The following is a 22,990-nucleotide window of genomic DNA, read 5'->3' as shown; positions in this document are numbered from 1 at the left end:
TCTATTTAATACAGTTTTTGTAACAGTTTTATGTCGCATGAGGCTGAGAGTTTCGGGGTTGTGATTGATGTGTTTGCACGCCCTAGTGGTCAGAGAGTGTATGACATGTCGAAAAAATGATCATCTTGACCTGCATAAAATTACTTCAGAATTGAAAAAAGCTCAGATATCATTAAAGGTTTTCTTAAATTATACTCCTTATGTAATTTAGCATTGCCGCCCAGTTTCTACGACAACGCTGGCAGTATTGTAAAGGAGCATTCCCTCATTTGTGTTGTAAAGCAGAGCTTAGGCAGCTGCAGTGCTCACTACTGTCTAATTATAGATGTCCATTTGCCCCTTCAGACCCTGTTATTATTAGATATCTCAAAGGCCAGTTGACTCAATAACTATGCAAAGGATCTTAGAGGGAATACAATTCAATCAAATGGCAAATGTGGTCACTTCACACACATCCATAGATGGCCGGATCAGACATTTATGAGATGGAAGCAGTTCTGTTTACTTTTGAAAGGTTAAAAGAGCAGAGTTTCAGTTTAAGGTCAGACTAAAAGGGACTGGTTATTGATTGAACAGAAGTGGAGTATGAGATACAACTCACATTGTATTTCTTAAGAATGACTGAGTTTAAAATAAAGTATGTGAGCAACAAACATCACAAAATCACTTATCAAGATTCAAACAGAGTTGAAGCAACTTCTAAGAGAAAGGCCGATCTTGACGGTCCAGAAAATGGTAAAGGTGAAGAGTTTAGGGTGGCAGCTAGACTGAGCTCAGGTCAGATTACAGCAGGGCTCCTCTGCTAGTGAAAGTAGTCTGCAGAGCAGGAAGTTGAAAACTAAAGTAGACACAAAGTAAGAACAGGCAAACAGTTTATTTCAAAATTCATCTCTGTGGAGCGAGTTGTTACATTTTATAAGGTCTAGTTGAAAAACATCTTGTTGGAGTGGTTTTTATCTCAGCGCTTTCCTTTGGAGAGGACATGCATGACTGAAAAAGACACATTTATTTAAAGATTTCTGTAAGGTTTGACAACACTGTGGTAACTATTTTCTTATTACGATATTTAAGACTTGAAAAAAGTATCTCTAAAAACAGAAACAGCATGTCAGGTAAAAGAAGAATGATCACATTTTAAACATGGTTTTCTTTTTAAAAACTTAACAGAAACTGATACATGATATAGAAATCAGATTAGTTTTCTCTCTAAAACTTTTCTTTCTAATACAGGTTCATACACCAGCATTTAATTAAACCCTCCTCCTAAATGAAATGTGCTGTTCGTGTTTTACATGTGCTCTGGATGGCTTTGCAAACAGCTAATGAACTCTGTGACAGGTCGGCCATCGAAGCAGATCTCAAAAACAGCAGTGAAAAGAGGAAACCTGTGTAGGGAGACAGAAAAACAGACACGTGAAACAAAAAGTACAACATGTTGAGGAACAGGTTTCATCACATTGTCGTGTTCAGTAAGAAATTAGAGGCCCTTTTCATTTCCTGTTCATGTTATATAAAGCTGATTTGCGTCACTAAAATCAGTAAAATAGAAAGAAAAAAATTGATTTTAGGTAGGGGTGTAGGGAAAAATCAATCTGGCGATATATTGCGATATTTAATTTGCCGATACTTTTATCGATCTAAAATGCTGACAAGATGATATTTAGTTAATTATTAATGAGCAAACATAGTTCAGCTTCTTACTTTTGTTTTCCACCAAAACCTACGACAGCTAGTTGGCAGCACAACATACTGAGCCTCTTTCAGCAGTTCTACACCCAAACCAAAACAACAACAACAACAACAACCGTTTAAAAGTACTGGAGAAGCAACATTTAGCAATGTTGAAAATAAACTATAAGATATTTTTTGTGGAACTCAGACAAATATTTAATAAATGACCAAAAGAAAATCACCATGAATTTGATTGGTTAAAAGCAACTTGTATATGAGATACAGTTGCAATGAATAATGTTGTGATCACTTAATAAAATGAATTTTGTCATTTTATTACCATGAAAAGTGTAAGTTTTTTTTTCAAATTGAAATATTGTTCTGGTACAGTCATGGAATATATCGCGATAAGTATCGTATCGTAAGACACACATCGTGATACACGTTGTATCGCCAGACTTCCTCCAATATACACCCCTAATTATCTACCTGCATCCCTCAGTAGGGCTAGCTAAATCCAGGTCTTCTTAATAAACTTTAAATTCATTTGTTTATGACATTAAACTGTAATAACCATATGGAAAGTATATTTTTTGGAATCAAATATTGTTTTTTAAGTCCTCTTAATAGTGTAGGATGTGAACTTACTTCTCTATCATGCTTTTCTGTTTCAATATCTGGTGGACTTCACTGGCTGTTGCTGGACCCTGGAGCTTCTGCCCGTTCAGCAGCTCACTCTCCAGCTGCTCAATACTCTAAAAATAATACATAGAAATGTTCATTTATATTGTTTTGGGTTTTTTTTTACATCCCCAAAAATCCCGAGAAGCTGTTTTATACTTTTCCTGTTTTGGCAAAGGCCTCTCCAATCTTTCGGTTGCGTCCTCCGTAGCAGGTTGTGATGAGGTCGGCGACACCGCAGCTCTCCAGGAAGGTTGCCGGGGAGACGGCGCAGTCTGTGCAAAAGAGTCTTGCAAAGGCAATCATCTCCATTAGGCCGAGACGTATCACTGCTGCCTTGGTGTTGTCGCCAAATCCCAGGCCGTCACAAAACCCAGCTCCCACGGCTACAATGTTCTGTGATGAGGACATCAAACTTCACCTCAATTAAAAATATCCAATTTAATTATGTTTACCACAATGTTTTTCTTAAGCAGATGTCATAACTGTATGCTTATTTACATTGGCAAGTCCAGGTAGATGCATTTTTTTCTAATAAATTATGGGTAAAGACAAAATAAGTTTTTCTCTTTGACAAAAAAAAAAGAAATGCATCTTCGAGTAGTGTTCAAGCAAAAAGTTTGTAGAAGTTGAGAAACCTTTAGAGCACCGCAGATCTCCACCACATCAGACTCCTCCACCACAGTCACACGGAAGTTGGGGGTCTGCATGAGCTCCTTCAGCAGTGGTCCATATACTTTGTCCTTACACCCTGTGAAGCAAACATCAGTTCTATTAAAGTTTCATGAAATGAGTCACTATCAATGCACAATAATTGAGCTTCTTGAAATAAGATGTGTCATTTGTTTAATTTCTAGTGTTAAAGACAATCTAATATAAACACGGATGCAACATCAACAACAAACTGATTTACTTTCAGGCTTTTAAACAGTTTGTTTTATGGAATATCAAACCTTGATAATCAAACATTTTGTTTTGTAAAAATGATAGACATAAATCATTTTCTGAATAGAAAAAAAAGATCATAAAGTACTTTAAACTTATGCATTATCTAATTTGTAGACTATTCTTTTAGACTTTTTTTTGATTTACTTTTTAATGTCAGAGATTGGATTTTCAGAATAAAATACTGCAAATGTTTACCAATGAGATTCCTACTGTTTTACTTCCTGTGGCATAGATAGGAAGGAAAGAAAAAAGCAAAACTGCAAACATGATTACAAGCAGCATTAATCTTTAAAATAATAAATAGCATTCTTTTTTTGGACAGGAGAACTTTCGCCTTATTTGAACAGGGGTGTTTTAAACTTTTTAGCATCAAGGGCCAGATTTTGGGAGCTGAAAATGTGCGAGGGCATGATTCTATTTTTTTTGCAATTGGAATACTTTTCATTTCTTCACATGGAACAGTATTAAAGCTAAATCTAAATAATACATGAGCGAAATCTACTATGAATGTCATATTTGAAGACCAGAAATAAAGTCATAAAAAGTCAGTTTGGACAGAAAGCTTTGGTCTACAATAAATCTGGAGTTTTCCATGAAAAATTGCTTACTCAATTAAATACCAGTAATGTGAACAGGTAATATTTATCTTATTTGGAAGGACAAACCATGTCAGTTTAGATTCCAGAAAGAAACATTTACCTTTTTGGTTCTTAAGGCTCTGAAGGTCAGGCAGCCACAGGTTTTTACAACTGGTTTATAATGGCTTAGAAAGTAATTTAGTCATTCACAATCAAGAAATCATAATTCTCAGAAAGTGCTTGCTATTGATTTTATGACAGGAACTTGAGGCCCGGTAGAGATCTGAACGTGGACTGCATTTGGCCCACGGGCTGGACTTTGAACACGCCTGATTTGAAGGATATCTAACCTAAAGAAGTAAATTTTCACACCTATGGTTGTTTCACAGAACTTTTCATCAGCCACCTCGTTGGCGATGTTTGCCCCCATGAGCACGGTCATGGTGATGCCGAGATTCCCCCGGATGACCTCAGAGATGAGCTTCAGACCTTCAGGACCTGCATCCACACCCTGTGGGAAACAAACTCAGGTCAATATGTTTGTGTAAAAACGTCTAAAGCTGAGAAAGAAAAGTCTTGATTTTATGACTAACTTTATTATAAAGTAATAAATACAAGAGAAACAGAAAAATGAAGGGAAATTACATCCCTCTAATGTTTGAGTAGAAAGTCAGGTTTTGATTTCAACATTTGCTTCACTTCTTTATCAGATCATACCTTGATGAGAGACATCCCAACAGCATCTTTCTTTATGTGGTCCTTGATGGTGTCGCACACTTTTGCAATAAACTGGTGCGGCACCACAAATATCAGAATGTCTGCTTCCTTGACCGTCTCAACCAAGTCTGGAACAGCTAGCTAATGGAAAATAATTAAAAAAAAGGAGGAGAACTTCAACAACACATAAGAGAAGAGACAATAGGCACTCAATAGACATCAGTAAAAGTCTCACCACATTGTGTGGCAGCTTATGACCGGGCAGGTACTTCACATTCTCATGGTCTGTGTTGATGATCTCGCTGAGCTTCCGGCCGTTCACCGTCTCCTCAAACACCCACATCTTCACCGTGCTGTCAAACGTGTCGTACTTGGCTGCATTGGCACCAACAATTTTGGCAATAGCAGAGCCCCTGTGGGCATGAAGACATGACATTATTCTTTGAATCAAATGCCTCTTATCATTAAAAAAGAGTTTTTAAGAACTCTTTTTTATTAAAAAAAAAAAACAAAAGAACTGGACTAATCTCATTATGTGTAATGTACAACTTGGGCTTTTTCTTTTGTGACGGTTGTTTTTTGAATCAAAAGCCACCAAGAGGACCCCTGGGGTCTATCATACAGAAGCATGGAGTGTCTTTCCATTTCTATGCTGATGATAGCCAGATCTACCTCCCAATCAAGAAGAACGGCTCCTCCCTTAAACATTTAATGTCATGTTTAAATGAAATCCGAACATGGCTGGAGAGCAGCTTCTTGAGTTTTAACGAGAAGAAAACTGAGGTGTTGGTAATTGGCCCTAGTAACCGCTGTGACCCTTCCGGTCTGGACCTGGGTCCCCTGGCTCCACATTTTAAACACTCTGTCAGAAATTTGGGTTTTATTTTGGATAGTGATTTTAAGCTTGACCTTCACATCACGTCTGTAGTGAAGCAGAGCTTTTTTCATCTTAGACGGCTATCTGCGGTGAAACCATTTTTAACCCTGCAGCAGCTTGAGACAGTGATCCACGCTTTTATTACATCTCGGCTGGATTATTGTAATTCACTTTTATTCGGGGTTAGCCAGTCCTCTCTTTCACGGTTGCAACTGGTTCAAAACGCCGCTGCTCGTATGCTGGTTGGAGCACGTAAGAGAGAACACATCACACCCATCCTGGCCTCCCTCCACTGGCTGCCTGTTTGTTTTAGAGTTCAGTTTAAGATTCTTTTATTTGTTTTTAAATCCTTGAATGGTCTCGCCCCACCTTACATCTCAGAGCTTCTCTCTCCCTACACTCCTCCCCGGTGCCTCCGGTCTGCTGATCAGCTGCTCCTGGAAGTACCAAGAGCTAAGAGGAAGTGTAGAGGGGATCGAGCCTTTTCCATCTGTGCCCCAAAGCTCTGGAACGCTCTGCCTTTTAACATTCGTGATGCCTCGTCTCTGTCAATTTTTAAAAATAAGCTTAAAACACATTTTTACAGTCAAGCTTTTAACGTTCCTTGAGACTCTGCTCTGTTTTTACTCCGTTTTTACTTTGTTTTTACTTTGTTCTTATCCTGTTTTTAACTCTGTTACTGTCTTGGTTTTTAGTTGCTTTGTGCTTGATATTTTATCTATTAGTGTTCTTGGTGTTTTAATGTACAGCGCTTTGTAGCAGTCTGCCTGCGTTAAAGCGCTTTATAAATAAACTTGATTGATTGAAACTTGAGGACTTTGCTCCTGTGAGGCCGGAGGAGGGCAAAGAACAAAGTTCTAAAAAGTTAGTGGAAAAAAGCAAAATTAAACGAGCTATTTTAGCCAAATAAATACTGTTAAAACCATTGCTTTTGAAAAGCTTTTTTCTTAATAGGCCTAAGAAATCACTTTTGTGGGAAAGCTAGTCAGCCAACAGACAAAGAAACCAAAACTACACACAAGTGATCAATTTCAGCTTTTCTTCCCTGAAGAACATCTCTAGTAGAAAATTCTCCCATCAGCATAATAAGAAATCAATGTGCAAATGTATTATTAGTCGGTTAAGAAAGCCAGAAAAGTGTTTCTATTTTACATTTAGGGGTGTTCTCACTGTTGGGACAGTTCCTTTAAGGAGAAATGTTTTAAATACAAACGTAAAGGTTGACACAATTCATTATATTTTAATAAAACACACAATTAAATAAAAATGTTATGTGTGAAGATGTCAGAAAAGAGTTAAACATTTGGACTAGAATTTACTAATAGAATGAACTGTGAGAAATTTATTCTAAAAAAAAAAAAGTCAAAAGCAAACAAATACTGGATAAAGTTTGTATGAATATCTTTATCTTGATGTATGAATCAACATTGTTGATTATTATTTTGAAATATTTTTGTCCCACTGACATTTAAAACCTTCACAAAGCTCTTGTCAAATCATTAACATTTTCTTTGATTGCAGCAAAACATTTTTCTCCAGTGTGTTTTAATTCCGAGAACACATCTTTATCTCAATCTTTTGTTTAGCACAAAAATCCAGAACAAAACACATGAATTCAACAGTGTTTGCTTTGTAGTTAGTTCACAAATAGAATAGGGTTTAGTCACCGGCACGGCCTGCCAGCATCCTGATCTTTCACCCTGAAAAGGATATGGGGAGAATTTTGTCATGAAGACCTGGCAGCTATGCTTCCCACGGTGTCACACTCACAACCTTTATGTCGTCAAGGAGAAAAGCCCATAATAATCTGAAACAGGTCACTTTTCTGGTTTGAGAGGGAATTACAATCATTACAAAGTGGGAATCTGCTGCAGGTCAGACTTGAAGGCCGTGGAATCACTACACTGGTGTGATCAGCGGAGTACAATAAGTCTGCGTCACTAAAGGTTTATGTGAGCAGACTGTCAATCACTACAGGCTGCAGTTTGGTTTCCATGCCAACCAAACTTTTATGCAAGCTGAAAAACTATTGAATCCAGCCTTCACTCACCAGTTCCCTGAGCCGATCACACACACTTTCTTGGGCGCTGCCATCACGTGACCGGCTGTCCAGCAGTTGCTTTCAGTGTGAAGACATGCTGGGAGTCCCTTCCCCTGGTCTTTATAGCAGCTGCAGCTCAGGAACACCCCCTCCTCGGGGTTGGTCTGCTCTGCAGCGTGACGGTCACACAGGAAGGAGGGAGGGGTGGGGGGAGTCTGTGTGAGGCAGCAACACACTGATCCATCTCACCTGATCACATCACTGCAGCTCCATGTCAACAAAGAACCATGACGATGAGGGGTTCCTCCAGATTATCAGAGGTCACCTGACTAAAGTTCATCCAGTACAGGCGTCTACAACCCTTAGGGCAAATAGAATCATTTAGCTTTCTTACAGATTAAAACCCAGCGAGATGCAAAGTCCCACTTTGGAAAATACACTATATTAATGTTTTTGTGGCCATTAGGATATTCATTTATGCAATGTAGCTTTTACATATTTACAATTGTTATAATTTTCTGCGTAAAACAAATGTAAATTTTACTTTTGACAGCAACAATAACAAATTCCTTTCAAAATAAAATACACCTTGTGTAAAAAAGAGCAAATTTGCCTAAGTGCTTCTTATTTTTATTATAGATTATAAAGATTGCTGTAGAATCTGTCAAAAGTCTATGCAGGTTCACGCGTCAATAATTCATAATGTAATTTCCCTCTCAACTAAGTCATTTATTTTAATAAGATGGTTTCACTCATCTTTAACTTTGGGTTTATTTTAAAGGTATAAACTTCTCACGTACTTGTGTTGGATGTTAGTATTTTGATGTAAGTTTTAAGTATTAATGTATTTTGTGTGTCAACACAGGTATTTATTTAATGCAGACTCCAGGAAGAGTTGTCTTACCTTTGGTTAAGACTAAAGGGAATCCTTAAATAAATGTGATTGAACACTTTAAAGACCTTTGAATCTAAACAGCAGCTCCATTGTTGTGCATCAATGAGCTTCAGGCTTATTCTGAAAATAAACTGAGAGTAGATTAAACCTTTTACCATGATTTTCTGACATGGTAAAAGTCCTAAATGACAAAACTTTAATAAAAAAAAAAGTATCAACTTAAACTACACTCATAATTTAGTCAATGCATTTGCATTTTTCTTTTAAGTCAAAAAGCCATGACAAATACAACTTTCACATGGTTCTGCAGCCTTAAGTTACAAACTCCTGACAGTAGTTTGACTTCATAATCACCTTTCTGAAGAAATATTTAAAACAAATTATACTTTTTTCAGAAAACTATAATGCAATTATGCTTAAAAATGACTTTTAATGACAAATCAGAGACGGAGGCAGATAATTTTATACATATCCTTTACTATAACATAGGAACATACAGAAAAATAGGTTTGGTCCATGAAAAAGTCTGCAGATTCACAAAATTTTTTACAGTCCACCCAGTGTTGGTTTACATCCCACAAGTACTCAAACAAACCATTCCACTTGTGTGCGGCCCAATCACTCATTAGTGTATTCTTGTCAATGGTTAAAGAAACATGTCAGTCAAATCTTCCCATTTCCAACAATGATCATCAAGCTTAAAACGGACCATCTTCAGAGCACCTCACCACTTTATGGCTTTTTCTGCACTTGAAGACGTCCAACTCAAAGGTTTGAAGTCTTGAAGGGCGAACAAGCTTATGCAGATGGTCTGCAATTCTTTTAAATACTGTTTCCACTTGTTGAATGTAGACTTCAGCCACATTATTCAGCAGTTTATTCTGCTCTGTATTTACAAAACTATTTAGACTAGAGGTAATCATACTAGCTATTTCTATTATAACCTGAACTATCTAACATGTGATATATTATACAAGTCTAAAACAAGGATCGTTATTAGTACAAGAAGAAAAAAATAATAAAACCTTCATACCAAAGGAGAATGTAACAAAGGATATCCAAACAGCCACAGTGCTGATTTCTGCTGAGACTGGTTTAGCTTTAAAGTGACTCTCACCTCAATGACAAAGCAAACCAGTGACGACTGAAAGCAAATATGACACAGGAACAATCAATATGCAGCGAAGTAGCACGACTGATCACAAACACAATAACAATCAATAGTTACTCAGGTAGGCGAGGATGTTAAGGCTCGTCAAAAGACGTACGTCTTTCTGTTTTTACTTAGGGTGGGACACAAAGGAGCAGAATACAATCCATACATCTTTTCTTTAGGGGGAGTACAGTTTACCAGTACAGTCTGCCTTCAGCTTTAGAATTGTGTACTTTTGTACTGAAACTGTTTTCAAATGGAAGGAATGGTACAACAAAAAAAGAAAAAAAATATTTGAAGGAGGTGAAGTGAGGAACAAAAAGACATGAAGCTGCAGTGTGAAAACAACAAAAACTGGCATTCTATTTAACAATGCAATAATCTAGTATCTAAGCCTTTCAAGGCTTTTGCAAAAAAAAAAAAAAAAAAAAAATTTAGTCTAAATATCCCCCCACACACAGAGCAGTTGTCTCCAAAAGAAGCAAGAAGTCTTCGTCTGCTTCATGTGGTCTTCAGGTGTTCCTGATGCCGAGCGCCTGCTCCAGCTCCTGTCGTCTCTGCTGCACCTACACATATTTGTAAATCAAAAGTTTGATTATCAGGAGAGATTTTTTTAACTAAACCCTAATTAGGTTGCAGAGTTTAGGACATTTTAATACTAGGACATTTTAATACTTGCAGCAAAAACAAAACCCAAAAGTTTTCAGTATTTTGTTATTATTTTAAGCTTAAATTTAGCTAAAGGTTAAATTTGAACAAGCCTCTAAAACAAGCATTTCACCGTTCCAACTTTTTTTGTAGTTTTATTGTAAATAAAGTCTTTAACGAATGTTAAAGAATAGAACACAATCAGTTTGTCAGGAACAAAAAATAAATTACCTTTGAGTAAAAGTAGCGGCAGACAGCCTCCTGAGCCCACGGCTGGTAGTAAAACTCTGCCCTCCGCTCCTCTTCAGGGTTTCCAACCACATCGGTCATGGTCTGTGGATAAAAAAGGAGAACTAGATTGGATTTTACATAGTGCTAAAATGATAAATAGCAAACCACAAGGGGGGAGTCGAGTGTTTATCAGTAAATTTTGATGTCTGCGGTTTTAAGTAGGATTTTTAATGAAATCCATAATATAAAAACACACAACCACAAAGCCCACATTAGACCTGCACGACCCCAAATGGAAAATTGATGGTAAATCAACAATTGCTCTACAGTTAATTTGTTCAGAAATGGTTTTATTTGACAGTTTTATCGAATGTATATGAGGAAACAATCTCAAATTCAGTATTAAAAATCACATCTAACCTTGATCAACAACAGTATACATTAGTGTTTGATAAGGCTTTTGGGGGAAAAAAAATCAAAACAAAAAAAAAAGAAGAAAAAGAACTTACTTTGAGGTCTCTACACTGGGACTGAAGCCAGTCGTTGATAAAGCCCTGAGGATCTCTGGCAAAACTCAGCATGAACTCCCTCTGGGTTTTCAGCTGGTTGATGGTCTCTATGGTTTCATGAATCTGAAAAAAAAGCCCAGTAAAATATCCATCACTATTAGGGAGAGATGTTTACTCCATGACGATAGCTAAACAATGAATGTTAACTGTCTGAGGACAAGTGATTCTAAACTTAACCCTAATAGTCAAGTAAGCTGAATGACATTCTTTAATATTTTTATCCAAATTCAAAGTTCAAATTTTTCACTTTAATTACACAAAAATATTAAGGCAAACTCAACCAGTTGCTTTAAAAGCAGCTGCTTTGGTCATTTTTACTCTTAACAATTAGATTTTAAAAAATCTTGAGCTGTTTTTAGGGTAAAGTACTATCCAATGGTTTCGAACAATGGAGTGGGACTGTGATATTAATTATTTATTTTGAAAATGTACTAAAATAAATGATCCAACCTGAGATTTAACCCCAAAAAGTAAAAAGTATTATATATCATCTAATTATAATAAAACAAAACCGCAGTCCACCTCACCAAACCTCATGTAAAGAAACTGAATGAAAGCTGGAAAACACATTGTAAACAACCCCTTTGTGTTTAGATTGTTGAGTTGACAGGAAAAACGCTTCACAGCGAGACGCCCTTCAACAGGATGACTTTGTTTCTATCACTGTGATTACAAGATTTCCAGAAAAAGAAATGACTGCTGGCGTGAGGTTCCACCTTACTGACCCCAAAACTGGGACAAATATGAAATATGAAATGAGCTGTAAAGAAAACATTTGAATTTTTCGCCAAGGTAAAACACCTGACAAAGAAGAACCCAGGTTAGATTGTTTTAAAAAAAAAAAGATCAACTGAATAAAAACAAAACATAAAAATGTGTAACTTTTGTTAACAGAAGCTGAAAGGCTTCAAAAATGGCAAACTGTTCTAAACAATGATGGTCATTCATATTATCAACTCAAAATGATGCTATAAAGATCCAGCTTTTTACAAAACGAACAATAAAAAGTAAACAAATACTAAAAAAAACTACTTTTCTCATCTATAACCAAAACAATAAACACACAACTATGAGCATTTTCACACAACATCAAAGTGATGTTTGTACCTTGTTATCCAGTCCTGCAATTTCCTGCTGACTGGCTGTGGACAGCAGGAAGGAGTTCATCTGAGTCTTCAACGTGTCATCCACCTCCACGTCAATGTCATAGCATGCAGTCTTCTTTTGGTCATTAGGGTCCACACTGGTGAAAACCACACAAACAACTTTGTTACTTTTGTCACTCGTTTGGACAATATTCTAGCGACTGATGAGACATTTTAGTAAGATGAAATTTAGACTGTGAGGATGCTAAACGTTTTGTTTTATTCCATCTGGTTTGAGTTTCAATGTTTAAATGTAAAAGAATTGTTATCTTGTTGGAATGTTTTATTCTTGTTCTTCACATCTTTGTTTTTCTTGTATCTGATTTGAGGAAATAAATTAAAAAAAAAAAGAATATGGAAAACCATGGGATATTATTTAGTAAGTAATATTTCTTCTGCATTCAGAATAGTGCAGCACTAATATTGCATATCATTGTGCTAAAATACTTTTGTAAACTAACACACAATGCTTCAAAAGTCCTCTCTGAGATTCAGATCAATCTGCAGGACAAACTACTTTTAGTCTTCGTTCAGTTCAGCTTTTATCTTTTCCTTCAGCTATTAACCAAACAAAACAAAAAACAGTCAAAATAACATTTTTAAACTCCTGCAGCAAACTTTAAAAGTTACAAACACAACCTTATTCACCAACTTGATGTTACCTGATCACATGATTGATGATAATTGGTTCTGGGGGCATGAGCAGCGCATGCAGGCGTTGTGGGATTTCAGAAAACTTCATTCGCTGAGTCTCAAAAATCTGCCAAAAAAAAAATACATATTTCAGCAAATGGTTAGTAAATAATTATTAAAACATTTGTTAACTTTAAAAGTTCCATTCTTTTCCACAACTGGAAGGAAGCCTTGCTCTTTTGTCATCAAATATACAAGATATATCTTAGAAAACAGTTTTACTCCTAAATACAACAGTGAATTTACAACTTTTAATACAAAACTGAAAAATAATCGGCACATAAAAAAATGCAAGTCCAACATAAAACGCCCTGCTTTCTTCTGTTTATTTTAGAGAAAGAAAGCCAGACGTGATCCAAGGAGGAGACAGAGAGACCATACAAGGACATGAAGACGCTCAAAGAGATGATGGAGTGTGAAAGAAAGGAATGAGATAATATCAGAAGCTGGACTAGAGAAACTAGGAGGCTGCTGTTATAAAGTCCTTCTAAAGTTCAAGAATACTCAAGTTGTTTCTGACAGACGAGAGCTGGTAGTAATCACACAATAATTAAAATGAAAACCATCAAAAATGGGACAAAAATAAAAATCAGGCAAACCTAACAACAAAATAAAAGTTCTCAGATTTTACACAGATTACAAAACTATCTGGATTAGCTTCAGTAATCTCTCAAGATTTATGATGACAAAAGAACAGAATGTAGATTCATGTATGTAAAAGTCTGGTTTACCTGGTGCAGATATTTGTCACAGTTTATGAACTCTCGCTCATGTGGGTCCTGGAGTTTGTGGGTCTTGACATACTGCCACAGAGCCTGGATGATGACCGGTCTGGTCTGTGTATGAATACCCAGCATCCGGGCCAGTCGAGGGTCCAGCTTAAACTGGGGGGGCTGCAGGACGCAGAGGACGGTCAGCAAAAACAAAGAAACTGCAAAGAGACCCGTCACGACTGAGCGCAGCTCCTTACCTGGTAATCGAGCATGAGCAGGACGGTGCAGCGAACGCTCACATCACCGGGCCTCTTCACCTGGAAACCATCGGTCTCCTGGGTGGTAGCAGTCCTATGCCACTGAATGGGAAAACAAAAATATGTAGTTTAGGATGGTTTGAACGTTAACTGTCCTTAAAGAAAAAAAAAACACATTTCAACAACTATTAAAAGAAGACTATGTTTAAATTCAGAAAACAGATTTTAACAGAAGAGGAAATGAGTGAAATAAATGACCTTACTTCTACCAGATGATTATCTGGACCATACAAGTCTTTGTCCAATTCAATCACTAAAGACTTGAAGAAAGACGAGAACTTCCTCTTCTGCTTGGTGGCTTCATACTTGGAGACAGCCGTCTGGGCAGGGGAAAAAAAAGCAACCGTGTAATAGGAGCCTTTTTCAAATCTAAACTTTAGCTCAAACACAATTTAACAGTTGGCAGTCAGAGTTCCCAAAACTTCATTTTCTATAAAAATGTACAATTTTTAAAAAAGAAAAACACACTTTAAAATTGATAAATTATTGTAAACTTTATGTGCTGATGAGTGTAAATCTGTGCAATGCCTGAAGAAAAGGTGTAATGCTTTAAACATAACATCACTCAAATAATTCTCATTTGGGTGGGATGTTGGATTTGTTTTTATGGTTATTGCAACTAAAAGTACCACATATAGAGAGCTGAATACTGAATCCATGTTTTCCCTTTGCTCCTCTCTAAAGTTGATCAGCTAAATCTCAAAAAACTCTTACATCTTCCAGCAGACGGCCTTCAACACGCAGCTCCCATGAGGCCACGGTGCCCTCACCGTCTTCAGCGTCAGGCTTTGCGGGATTGAAGGTGTTGGATATAAAGATCCGAAGTTTCCTCTTTTGCTGTAAATGAAGACAAAATGTACATATATGTTATGAACTTTTTAAAATGATTACCAAAGATGTGGAGCAGATTAAAGGCTCGTTTTGTACAATTCCATTTGTTGTAATAATAAAAAAAAAAAACAGATTGTTTTAGGTCAAATATCTGATGCAACTTACTAAGAAGCTTTGTCTCAACTTTTAGACATTGGTATTGAGAGTAGAATACTGAATCATTTTTTTAATTAAAAAACAATTATATTCTTAAAATATTTATTCAACATTAAAATTCAATTATTAGTAATTGCAACTAAACTAAACTTAAAATGGCATTTTCCCAGTAAGGATCAATCTCCTGCAAAAGTTTTATTCTAAAAAAAAAAGCAATGCTATTAAACTTTCTTTGATCGTTTCACTTTTTCAACCAAAAATAGAACTATAACAGATTTTTTTCAAAAGCAGTATGGTCCTTTTGGCTGTCCCAGCACACAGCAGTTATTCTTTTGGTTTATGAAGCAACCTTAACTTCCAGCTGAGGTAGATGATTCAAACCGATTAGCAGCCTATCATTTGGTGGGAGCAAGTCAAAACTTGTTCCATTCTTGTTCATGTTACTCAAATTTGTGCTGTAAATAAGACAAATTCTGTACGAGAAGTTCTTTAGCAGAAAGACCATCCCAACAAGGGTGTAACAAGACAACAAATTTGAACAAATTTGCCATTGAAAAGCTTTCAAATTGTGTTTTGATTCTTTGCTTACAAAAAACTTGGTCTAAAACTTGCATCTTCTTTAAAACCTCACATTTTTACACAAATTAGAACACTTTTCAAACAATTGTATCAGTAAGTAGCTAACGGATTAAAAATAACTTTCAAAACCACAAAGGAAAGATGCTATCAGGAGCTGAGAGTAGACCATAGAAATGCTAGGACCAAGAGCTTTGCTAAAGAGCGCCATGGTGAGGGTTTGCGTAATGGAAATGGGTATAACATACCTTAATGGGCCTCTTGAGGGCCTCCTGGATGTCCAGTCTCTTGCGCATAATGGTCTGATCCAGCTTTCTCTCAAAAGCCAATAGATCCATGTAAGCCTGAGACTCTGGGACCAGTTCCCTGATCTTAAAGAAAGAAAAACAAACCAACACATTAAAAAATAATATAAAAAAATTAAAACTTGAAACTATGTGTTTTTGTGATATTTTATCTGTCAAAGCATAATCTCTCTCGACTGATCCCAAACATTTACACCAGTACTTTAGATACAAATCCTTTGTAATTAAAACGAAAGTGACTGGATTTTAACGTGCTCTGCTTTAATGCTTACCCGCTGAGGTAGAATTTTATCTGCCATCTTCTTCTTCTTTGTGCTACAAAAATAAACAAATAAACATGAATACATTTTAATCGAATCAAAGCACAGTTTGGCGTTTTCAAGCCTAGAAACAGATTAAATATTTCTTTCTTAAATTGATTATCTAAAAAAGAAAATCTGTTGCAGATTCAAAAATCCAGATGCTTAGAAGTATCTGTCAAAATCCAGTCAAGAGCTGGAAAAGGACCATGAATTGGTCCAAAGGAAACATCAAATACCACAAGGCTGTTGCTTTGTGCTTAATAAACGGCTTTTATAAAGCTTTGTTTACAATCACAAAGGCTGTTTATGCATCACTTTTCTTGACAAGGAAGCAGTTGAAGCTTTTGGATTAAAACACAAACAAAAAATTCAAGGCCAACTTTTCTCTTAAGTGTTGGGAAGTTTGTAAAAACCTTACTTATCCACCAGTGTGTCGTTTTTTTTAATTATTTTTACATAAATTTCACTCCGCTGCAATAGCAAGTTGTAATATTTTAACAGAACACAGAATATGAATGGTTGACTTACATACTTTATAGGTGTTCAAATGTTAAAATTTCTTTAAAACTTATTTTTGTGTAAACAAACAAAAATATTAAAACTTGTGAACATGATTTTGCTTCATGACTACTTATAAAAGTATTCTGTATTCAAGATTCTGTGATTTACAGATCACCATAGTTATAAATCAATATTTATTTTTCTGTTTGAAATAAATCTAAATCTAAGAGTCTAAATCTAAAACTAATACAAGAACAATTTTAGGTCCAATTTATTACTTTAAGCTGGCGCGACCAGAGTGAGTTCCGACTTACTGTTGGTTGCGGTTCTGTTGCTGCTGAACCTGCTGAATCTGTTGGGGGGCCGGCCTCTTTCGGGATGGGTCCATAACTCCGGGCATCCCAGGCCGAGACACAGGGCTGTTGCCATATCCTGGGGGGCCCATGGCTGGTCCCTGCGGGGTCATACGGCTGGACGGGGGCATGCCTGGTCTCTACAAAGATGTGGGCAGTTGGAAAAAAATACATAAATAAAAAGTCCAGCTGTAACATCTAGCATTTCGAATGTATTAACCTGCAACAATGTAAAATAAGTTGTTTTAATGTTTTGTTGAATGTGGATATTCAGCAGCAATAGTTGTCTACTGGCTGTAGCTGATACTGTTGATCATGAATGGTTGATTAAAAACCTCACATGTATGAAATAAGATGACCTGCCCTATCCTGTACAGTATCAGATTAAAATTTGGAGACCAGGTTGACATCTGATTAATTCAAATAATGTTAAACAAACAAACAAACAAACAAAAAACAATCACCAAAGAGCCTCAAAAGACGTTTCCACCTAAGAGATAATAAATACAATTTGAGCAGATCGAATATGTTAATGAAAGCTGTGAGAAAAAAAATGCTAAATTACTCTTTATCTTCAGATGTGGAATCGCTGCAGGAAAGACAATTAAACTGTAAATCTATTAAAAAAATCTGAAGGTATTGTGAAAAATTGATATACAGGATAACTTAATTCACATTTCAGACAAAAAAAATGTGTCTTTTGACCATAACTGATTGCTTTCTGTGTTTATTTCTTGTAATTCTGCACAAAATTCTAATCAAATACTAAACAAATTCTAAAATAATTCTAAACAAATACTTTTTGCACGTATTTAAGTTTGGACTGAATTAAAAAGGGACTATACATTGTCAAAACTCCTCCAAAAACCTTTTCAAACTTTGCATATAACCATTTATCGTTCTACTGCTGTTTATGTTTATCTGTAATCAGTTTTAAATTAAAAAAATAATTAAGATACCTGGTTATATAACAGACCCAAGACTTTTGAAAACACTGAATCAAAGTTTGTTAATGTTGTTTGCAGGGTTAGACCAAGTCACTAGTGACAGCCTGAAATTACCTCTGCACACCCAAACTGCTCATTTTTGATAAAGAAAAAAAAAACATTATGTAGATTTACTGTGGTATATGTTTCTTAATTATTTAAAAGCTGTGATAAAAAATATTTTTAAAAAATCAATTCAAAATTATGTGCACTCTTGAGCCATAATAATGCAAAATATATAGGATAAACCACGGATAAAAAGGTTTAAAAAGACTTTCCAAACAAATAAATCTGATGCAACTACGTCCTCCATGTGTTAAAATGCAAAATGTTCTGTCTTGCTATAAGAAAGCCCAAATAAACCAAATCTGAGAAACAATTGTTTTTTTCAATATTCTGAAAGGTGTAGCTTATTTCACGCAATGCAGGAAATAGGACAACAAATTACTTCTACAATCTTGTCAGTCATACTTTCTGTATATAGAGTATTTAAAATAAACAAAGAATAAAAATATAAAAGCCAATCGAAGGACAACACATTGTGAAAAAATAATATAATAATAATAATAAATCATGGCACACACTATGATAAGCTGGCAATCATCACTGACCTAACTGACAAGCAAAACAAAAATTATTGACATCCCACTCACCAAGCCATGTGCTAAAAACTCATACAGGCGACTTCTTGTATTCGACTGCATGACTGCAGATGATGAGTTTAAAGAAATTAACCACTAATTGCAGGTTTTCCTCCAGCAGCCAGTCCAACAAATGAGCCAGATGAAAGCAAACAGTCTGTGGTGGAAGAGAGGAAGAGGGACTGACTCCAACAAAGCAGTCCTTGCCTTTTCAATGCAGTGCAGTGTAGGCAGAAAGGAGACTGTGCCGAGCATTTAGTGCTTTCTACGCTGTAGATCAGTACGACCTTGGATTGCGAAAGAACAAGTGGATATCTCTAATATTCAGAGTATGAAGCCTCTTTTTAGATTGTGTTGTGAAAGGCTGCCTGTGTGAGGGAGAGCTGCCAAGGATACAGGAGAGAAAAGAAGATGCAACATCTTTTCACTGAGCTGTTTCAAGTTGAGATACGTTCTTGAATGTTTGAGTTCCAGCAGATTTTTGTAAAGGGACTCATCAAGTCAGTTTGGACTCAAATACAGACAATGCTCTTTAAGATAATGTTACTCTTGGAGGTGGCAAAAAAGGTTTTGTACAAAAAGATCATGAAGGATTCTTAAAAATATTTTTTCACAGAAATTCAGAGGATTCGCCAACTATTACAGTAAATTCTCAATTCTTTGTGACCAAATGTTTATGGGAATGAAAACAAAAAGAGCCTATAAAATGTGACAGATGGAACAGTCAACATCCTTCAGCGACATTACTTTTTAAATCACAGAAATAAACAAAGTACTGTATCCAAATCACGGGCTCAGCGAAAAATATATAAAACCTTTTTAGACAAACGTCAGCAATAGGTACTCTAAATATAAGATCTGAACATCTACGACACTGCTTGCTGAAAGAAAAAAAAATTCTCTAAAAAAAAAAGAACAAGAGCACAACAACCACTTTTTGGCACTGATGCCAGACTGTTTGAAAACTGACAAAGTTTGTACCTTAAACTCCATCACTCCAAAATGTGAACCACCAAACGAGATGAAGTTAGTTGGACTTCCATGTTTCACTTTCTGGGTTGGTATACCACAAACACGACTTATGTCACTTCCTTCGTCACCTTTCAATTCCATGGTCCTTTTCCCAAAAATTCTACCATTTGCTTTGCACCAAAACATCGCCACAGACTTCTGTCTCAATTTAGAATCATTTAAGTTTTTGAATGATCTTCATTTGTTTGAAAATTATAAAAACATTTCTGTTCCCCACTAATATATTGCCCTTAAAACTTCATATACACAGTTGACACTTTATCCTGTATACAATTTCGCAAATACAATTTAGCACAACATGAAAGACAGTATTTACACACACAAACAACACAGGATAAATATAAATGCTCTATGCCAGACAAGGGCAGTAATATTTTCTATTAAAAGAAATTCACTATGTCCTTGAACATATTTGAAGTTAACCACACTGCAATTGGTTAAATATTAGGGGTGTAATGATCATTTAAACGATGAATAGATCTGATCAATATGTCTGAGGCAAGTTCTTAATTGACTTATAGCATTAATAAAGCATTTCAAAATTAGATGAATTGATAATAGATTAATAATTGATATTGGAAAACACCATTTTGATTGAGACATAGTAGGTTTATTTAAATATAAAGTAAATATGAACAAGAGCCAGTGACAGAAAAATGATCAAGCTACCATTACAGTCCAAGGTGTGGAAACACTGAATAAAAAAAAAAATACGATAAAACAGTGGGATTTAATGCAATTTAATTTATTTGGATTTGGAAAAACAACAGTGGACTGAACTTTATTAAACTAAAATGTGAATGGATTTGCCATTCATTCTTATTCACTTGTTTGTACACATTTTATTTACATCTTGTAAGAAATGCAAAGAATCGGGAAAACTTCAACTGCATTGTTATTTGAATTGTAGGCAACATATGTCCTGGATCGATTTTAGGTGAATTAGATCGTTCAAAATGAACCATTATCATGAATCGTATTGTCAACCACAAATTATGATATAAATTGTTTTTGAAACTAATTTGAACGAAATAGATGCCTGTTTTCTAAGCAAAATCACAGTGGTCGATGGGTTTACATTAGTAATTGCATTTTGACTGAACTCTGCCGTGTGGATTTGTAGTAGAAGTAAAACATTATCAACAGTTGTATAACTATGTCTAGACGGCGGTGTTACACTTAAAACCTGACCGAAAACTCAATGGTTCCGTTTAAGTAAAAAAATATGAATTTCGGTCAAATCAAATAATCGTTTCTTGCCCGGGTTGGTTAAAAAAGACAGACAAATAATAGAAGCCGGTGTACCGAAACTACCTTCCAGTAAATTTGAATTTGGACACATATACTCAGATTCACGCTAGCAGATGTTTTCCCAAGTGGTTCATCCAAAGGCGGACTTTTCTTTTAGATTTTTCAGATGAAATTGATGATTACGTGAAGTCGAGACTTATAAATAACACAGTAGATCAATCTAATGTATTTGTTTCTGTGCCAATACCCCCACACTGTAAGTTAGAAGCGATTTAAACTGAGCGTAACATAGTTGCTAGCTACCAGCGTTAGCAGGCGAAGTAGCCCAGTTTCAAGTAAGCTAACCTTCTGTTAGCGAGCGGGAGGTTTAGCAAATTCAAACATGATAAAACTCCTGAAAGTCAGCCAAAGCGCTCGGCGAAAATATTTCACAAAAGTTGACAATTTTAAAAGGTTTTATTAACTTCTTTTTCACGTGGCCTGCATGGGGACAGGGGTTAATGCTAGCCTTTGGTGACAAAGCAGCGATGAGTGGCTTTGTTCTAGCGGACCGGCTAGCATTGAAGCAGCAAAGATGGAGTGATAACTCACCGGGTACCCAGGCCCAGGCATTGGAGAGCGGTACATATGGTTCTGACCGCCCGACGATGGTCCCATTCTTCCAGTGGGAGTCCCGGGCCCCATGCCTGGTCCAGCACCGGGTACTGGTTGTCCAGGTCCGACAGCTCCACCACCACCAGTCGGTGCCGACTGAAACCCCCCTCTGGTCGCCATCTCCTCACTAGATGTCGCCTCCGGTGGAGCAAATGTGCTACCGCGAGAACAACTCAGGCGTTCACTCTGCGACAGCGCCCTCTGCTGTTTGCTTATGTCACAGGATGAGAGAAGGTTTTTTTTTCTGTTGTTGTGGGAACTTTTTTTATTGAACAACTACACACTACAGAACAAAAAATGGCTTGAAATTATAGAACACTACATTATTACAATCAAACAGAGGGGCAATTGCAGCATTAAACAACATATTCTGAATCAATAAAAAAAACCAATCAATAAAACAATAATAATATAAATAAAAATAAGCCTGGGCAAAAGTGAGGCAAAAAATAAAAGATTACTTAACTATAGATATGCATAGGAAGTTTTAAGTCTATCATATATTGTTTTTATGTTTGGTTTCTTAATGAGCTTCAATGATTCTAAATATAACTTGAATCCATTTATAAATATTCTAAATTTTGGGGGAGTCTTCATATATTTATATTTATGTATATTAAATTTAGCCAGACAGAGGATTATATTTAAGCAGATTTCTTCCAATTTGTTTTCCAATACTATGCCAAATATGATAGTATTTAAAGAGAATAGTGGTTGTTGTGGGAATATATTTTTCAGTCAGTTATGCAACTCTTTCCAAAAAATTTGTGTTTGGGGACAAGAATAAAATAAATGTTGTGTAGGATGAGAGAAGGGTGGGTGCAATGAGGTTAAAATTACTAGAGATGGCATCCTAGCTTGTTGCGTACGCAAAGTTGGACGCCATGTTGGAATGGTATAATGGTACAATTGCACAGAGTTCGAAAAGCAAGAATCTGACTTTTCACAACTAAATCATTACTGTCAGTTGATAAAGGAGAACTTCTAGAAAATATTTTAGGAAGATCTGACTGAGTTTACTCTAAATAGTGAATGTTTAGGCTGATCTTGTATCCTATTCAAAGTCAATGGCAGCCTTAGACTTACACTATTTCAACGTTTTCTGGCAGATCCTTTTTGTTTTATGGAGAATCGACATGGTATTTGTATGTGTGTTAGAACTCAGATCAGGCGAGACGACCCGCTGGTCCAACGGGGGAACTGGGAAACTCACTACCTGCCCGGCCAGCCCATTGGCAACCCCCCTCCTCTCTCCATGCCTCTGCATGGAGAAATGGCATCATCTGACTCTGAAGCGGTTCAAAAAAATAAATAAATAAATAAATAAAAATAAATCCTGATATGCTGAATATAATTATGGAGGTTAATTGTTAGGTGTGAGTTGATAGAATCGAATAATTGATTTGAATTGATTTAAGCTTAACAGATCAATAATCCATTCATTGATGTGCTCGTTATTAATGTATTTCTAAACAAATGTGGATAAATGTGCAAACTCAAAATTGAATTGACTTGAAGAATAGAA

General features: G+C 36.1%; 2 protein-coding genes and 1 long non-coding RNA gene across 3 annotated transcripts; 1 reads left to right on the top strand and 2 right to left on the bottom strand.

Moving 5' to 3' along the window:
• Positions 1 to 855: 855 nt before the first annotated feature.
• Positions 856 to 7,821, bottom strand: gpd1b (glycerol-3-phosphate dehydrogenase 1b). Its single transcript, XM_024269148.2, has 8 exons — positions 7,523 to 7,821; positions 4,831 to 5,008; positions 4,596 to 4,736; positions 4,251 to 4,389; positions 2,991 to 3,103; positions 2,512 to 2,748; positions 2,320 to 2,426; positions 856 to 1,385 (listed from the first exon to the last, which is right to left on the bottom strand). Exons 1-8 carry the CDS (start codon positions 7,564 to 7,566, stop codon positions 1,289 to 1,291), a joined length of 1,056 nt encoding a protein of 351 aa, XP_024124916.1. The 5' UTR covers positions 7,567 to 7,821; the 3' UTR covers positions 856 to 1,288.
• Positions 4,006 to 13,989, top strand: LOC118598772. The gene is made up of 2 exons (XR_004947900.1): positions 4,006 to 4,408; positions 13,182 to 13,989. It is a non-coding gene; the product is annotated as an uncharacterized LOC118598772 (long non-coding RNA).
• smarcd1 (SWI/SNF related, matrix associated, actin dependent regulator of chromatin, subfamily d, member 1) lies at positions 8,866 to 21,651 on the bottom strand. The gene is made up of 13 exons (XM_024269147.2): positions 21,403 to 21,651; positions 16,863 to 17,041; positions 16,018 to 16,060; positions 15,689 to 15,811; positions 14,592 to 14,714; positions 14,081 to 14,197; positions 13,818 to 13,919; positions 13,579 to 13,740; positions 12,817 to 12,914; positions 12,117 to 12,252; positions 10,950 to 11,072; positions 10,441 to 10,542; positions 8,866 to 10,127 (listed from the first exon to the last, which is right to left on the bottom strand). The coding sequence occupies exons 1-13, from the start codon at positions 21,583 to 21,585 to the stop codon at positions 10,074 to 10,076; spliced, it is 1,545 nt and encodes a 514-aa protein (XP_024124915.1). The 5' UTR covers positions 21,586 to 21,651; the 3' UTR covers positions 8,866 to 10,073.
• Positions 21,652 to 22,990: the final 1,339 nt, after the last annotated feature.

Source organism: Oryzias melastigma, linkage group LG5 (assembly GCF_002922805.2).
Source record: "Oryzias melastigma strain HK-1 linkage group LG5, ASM292280v2, whole genome shotgun sequence".
NCBI lineage: Eukaryota > Metazoa > Chordata > Actinopteri > Beloniformes > Adrianichthyidae > Oryzias > Oryzias melastigma.
This window is presented reverse-complemented; position numbering and strand designations above follow the sequence as displayed.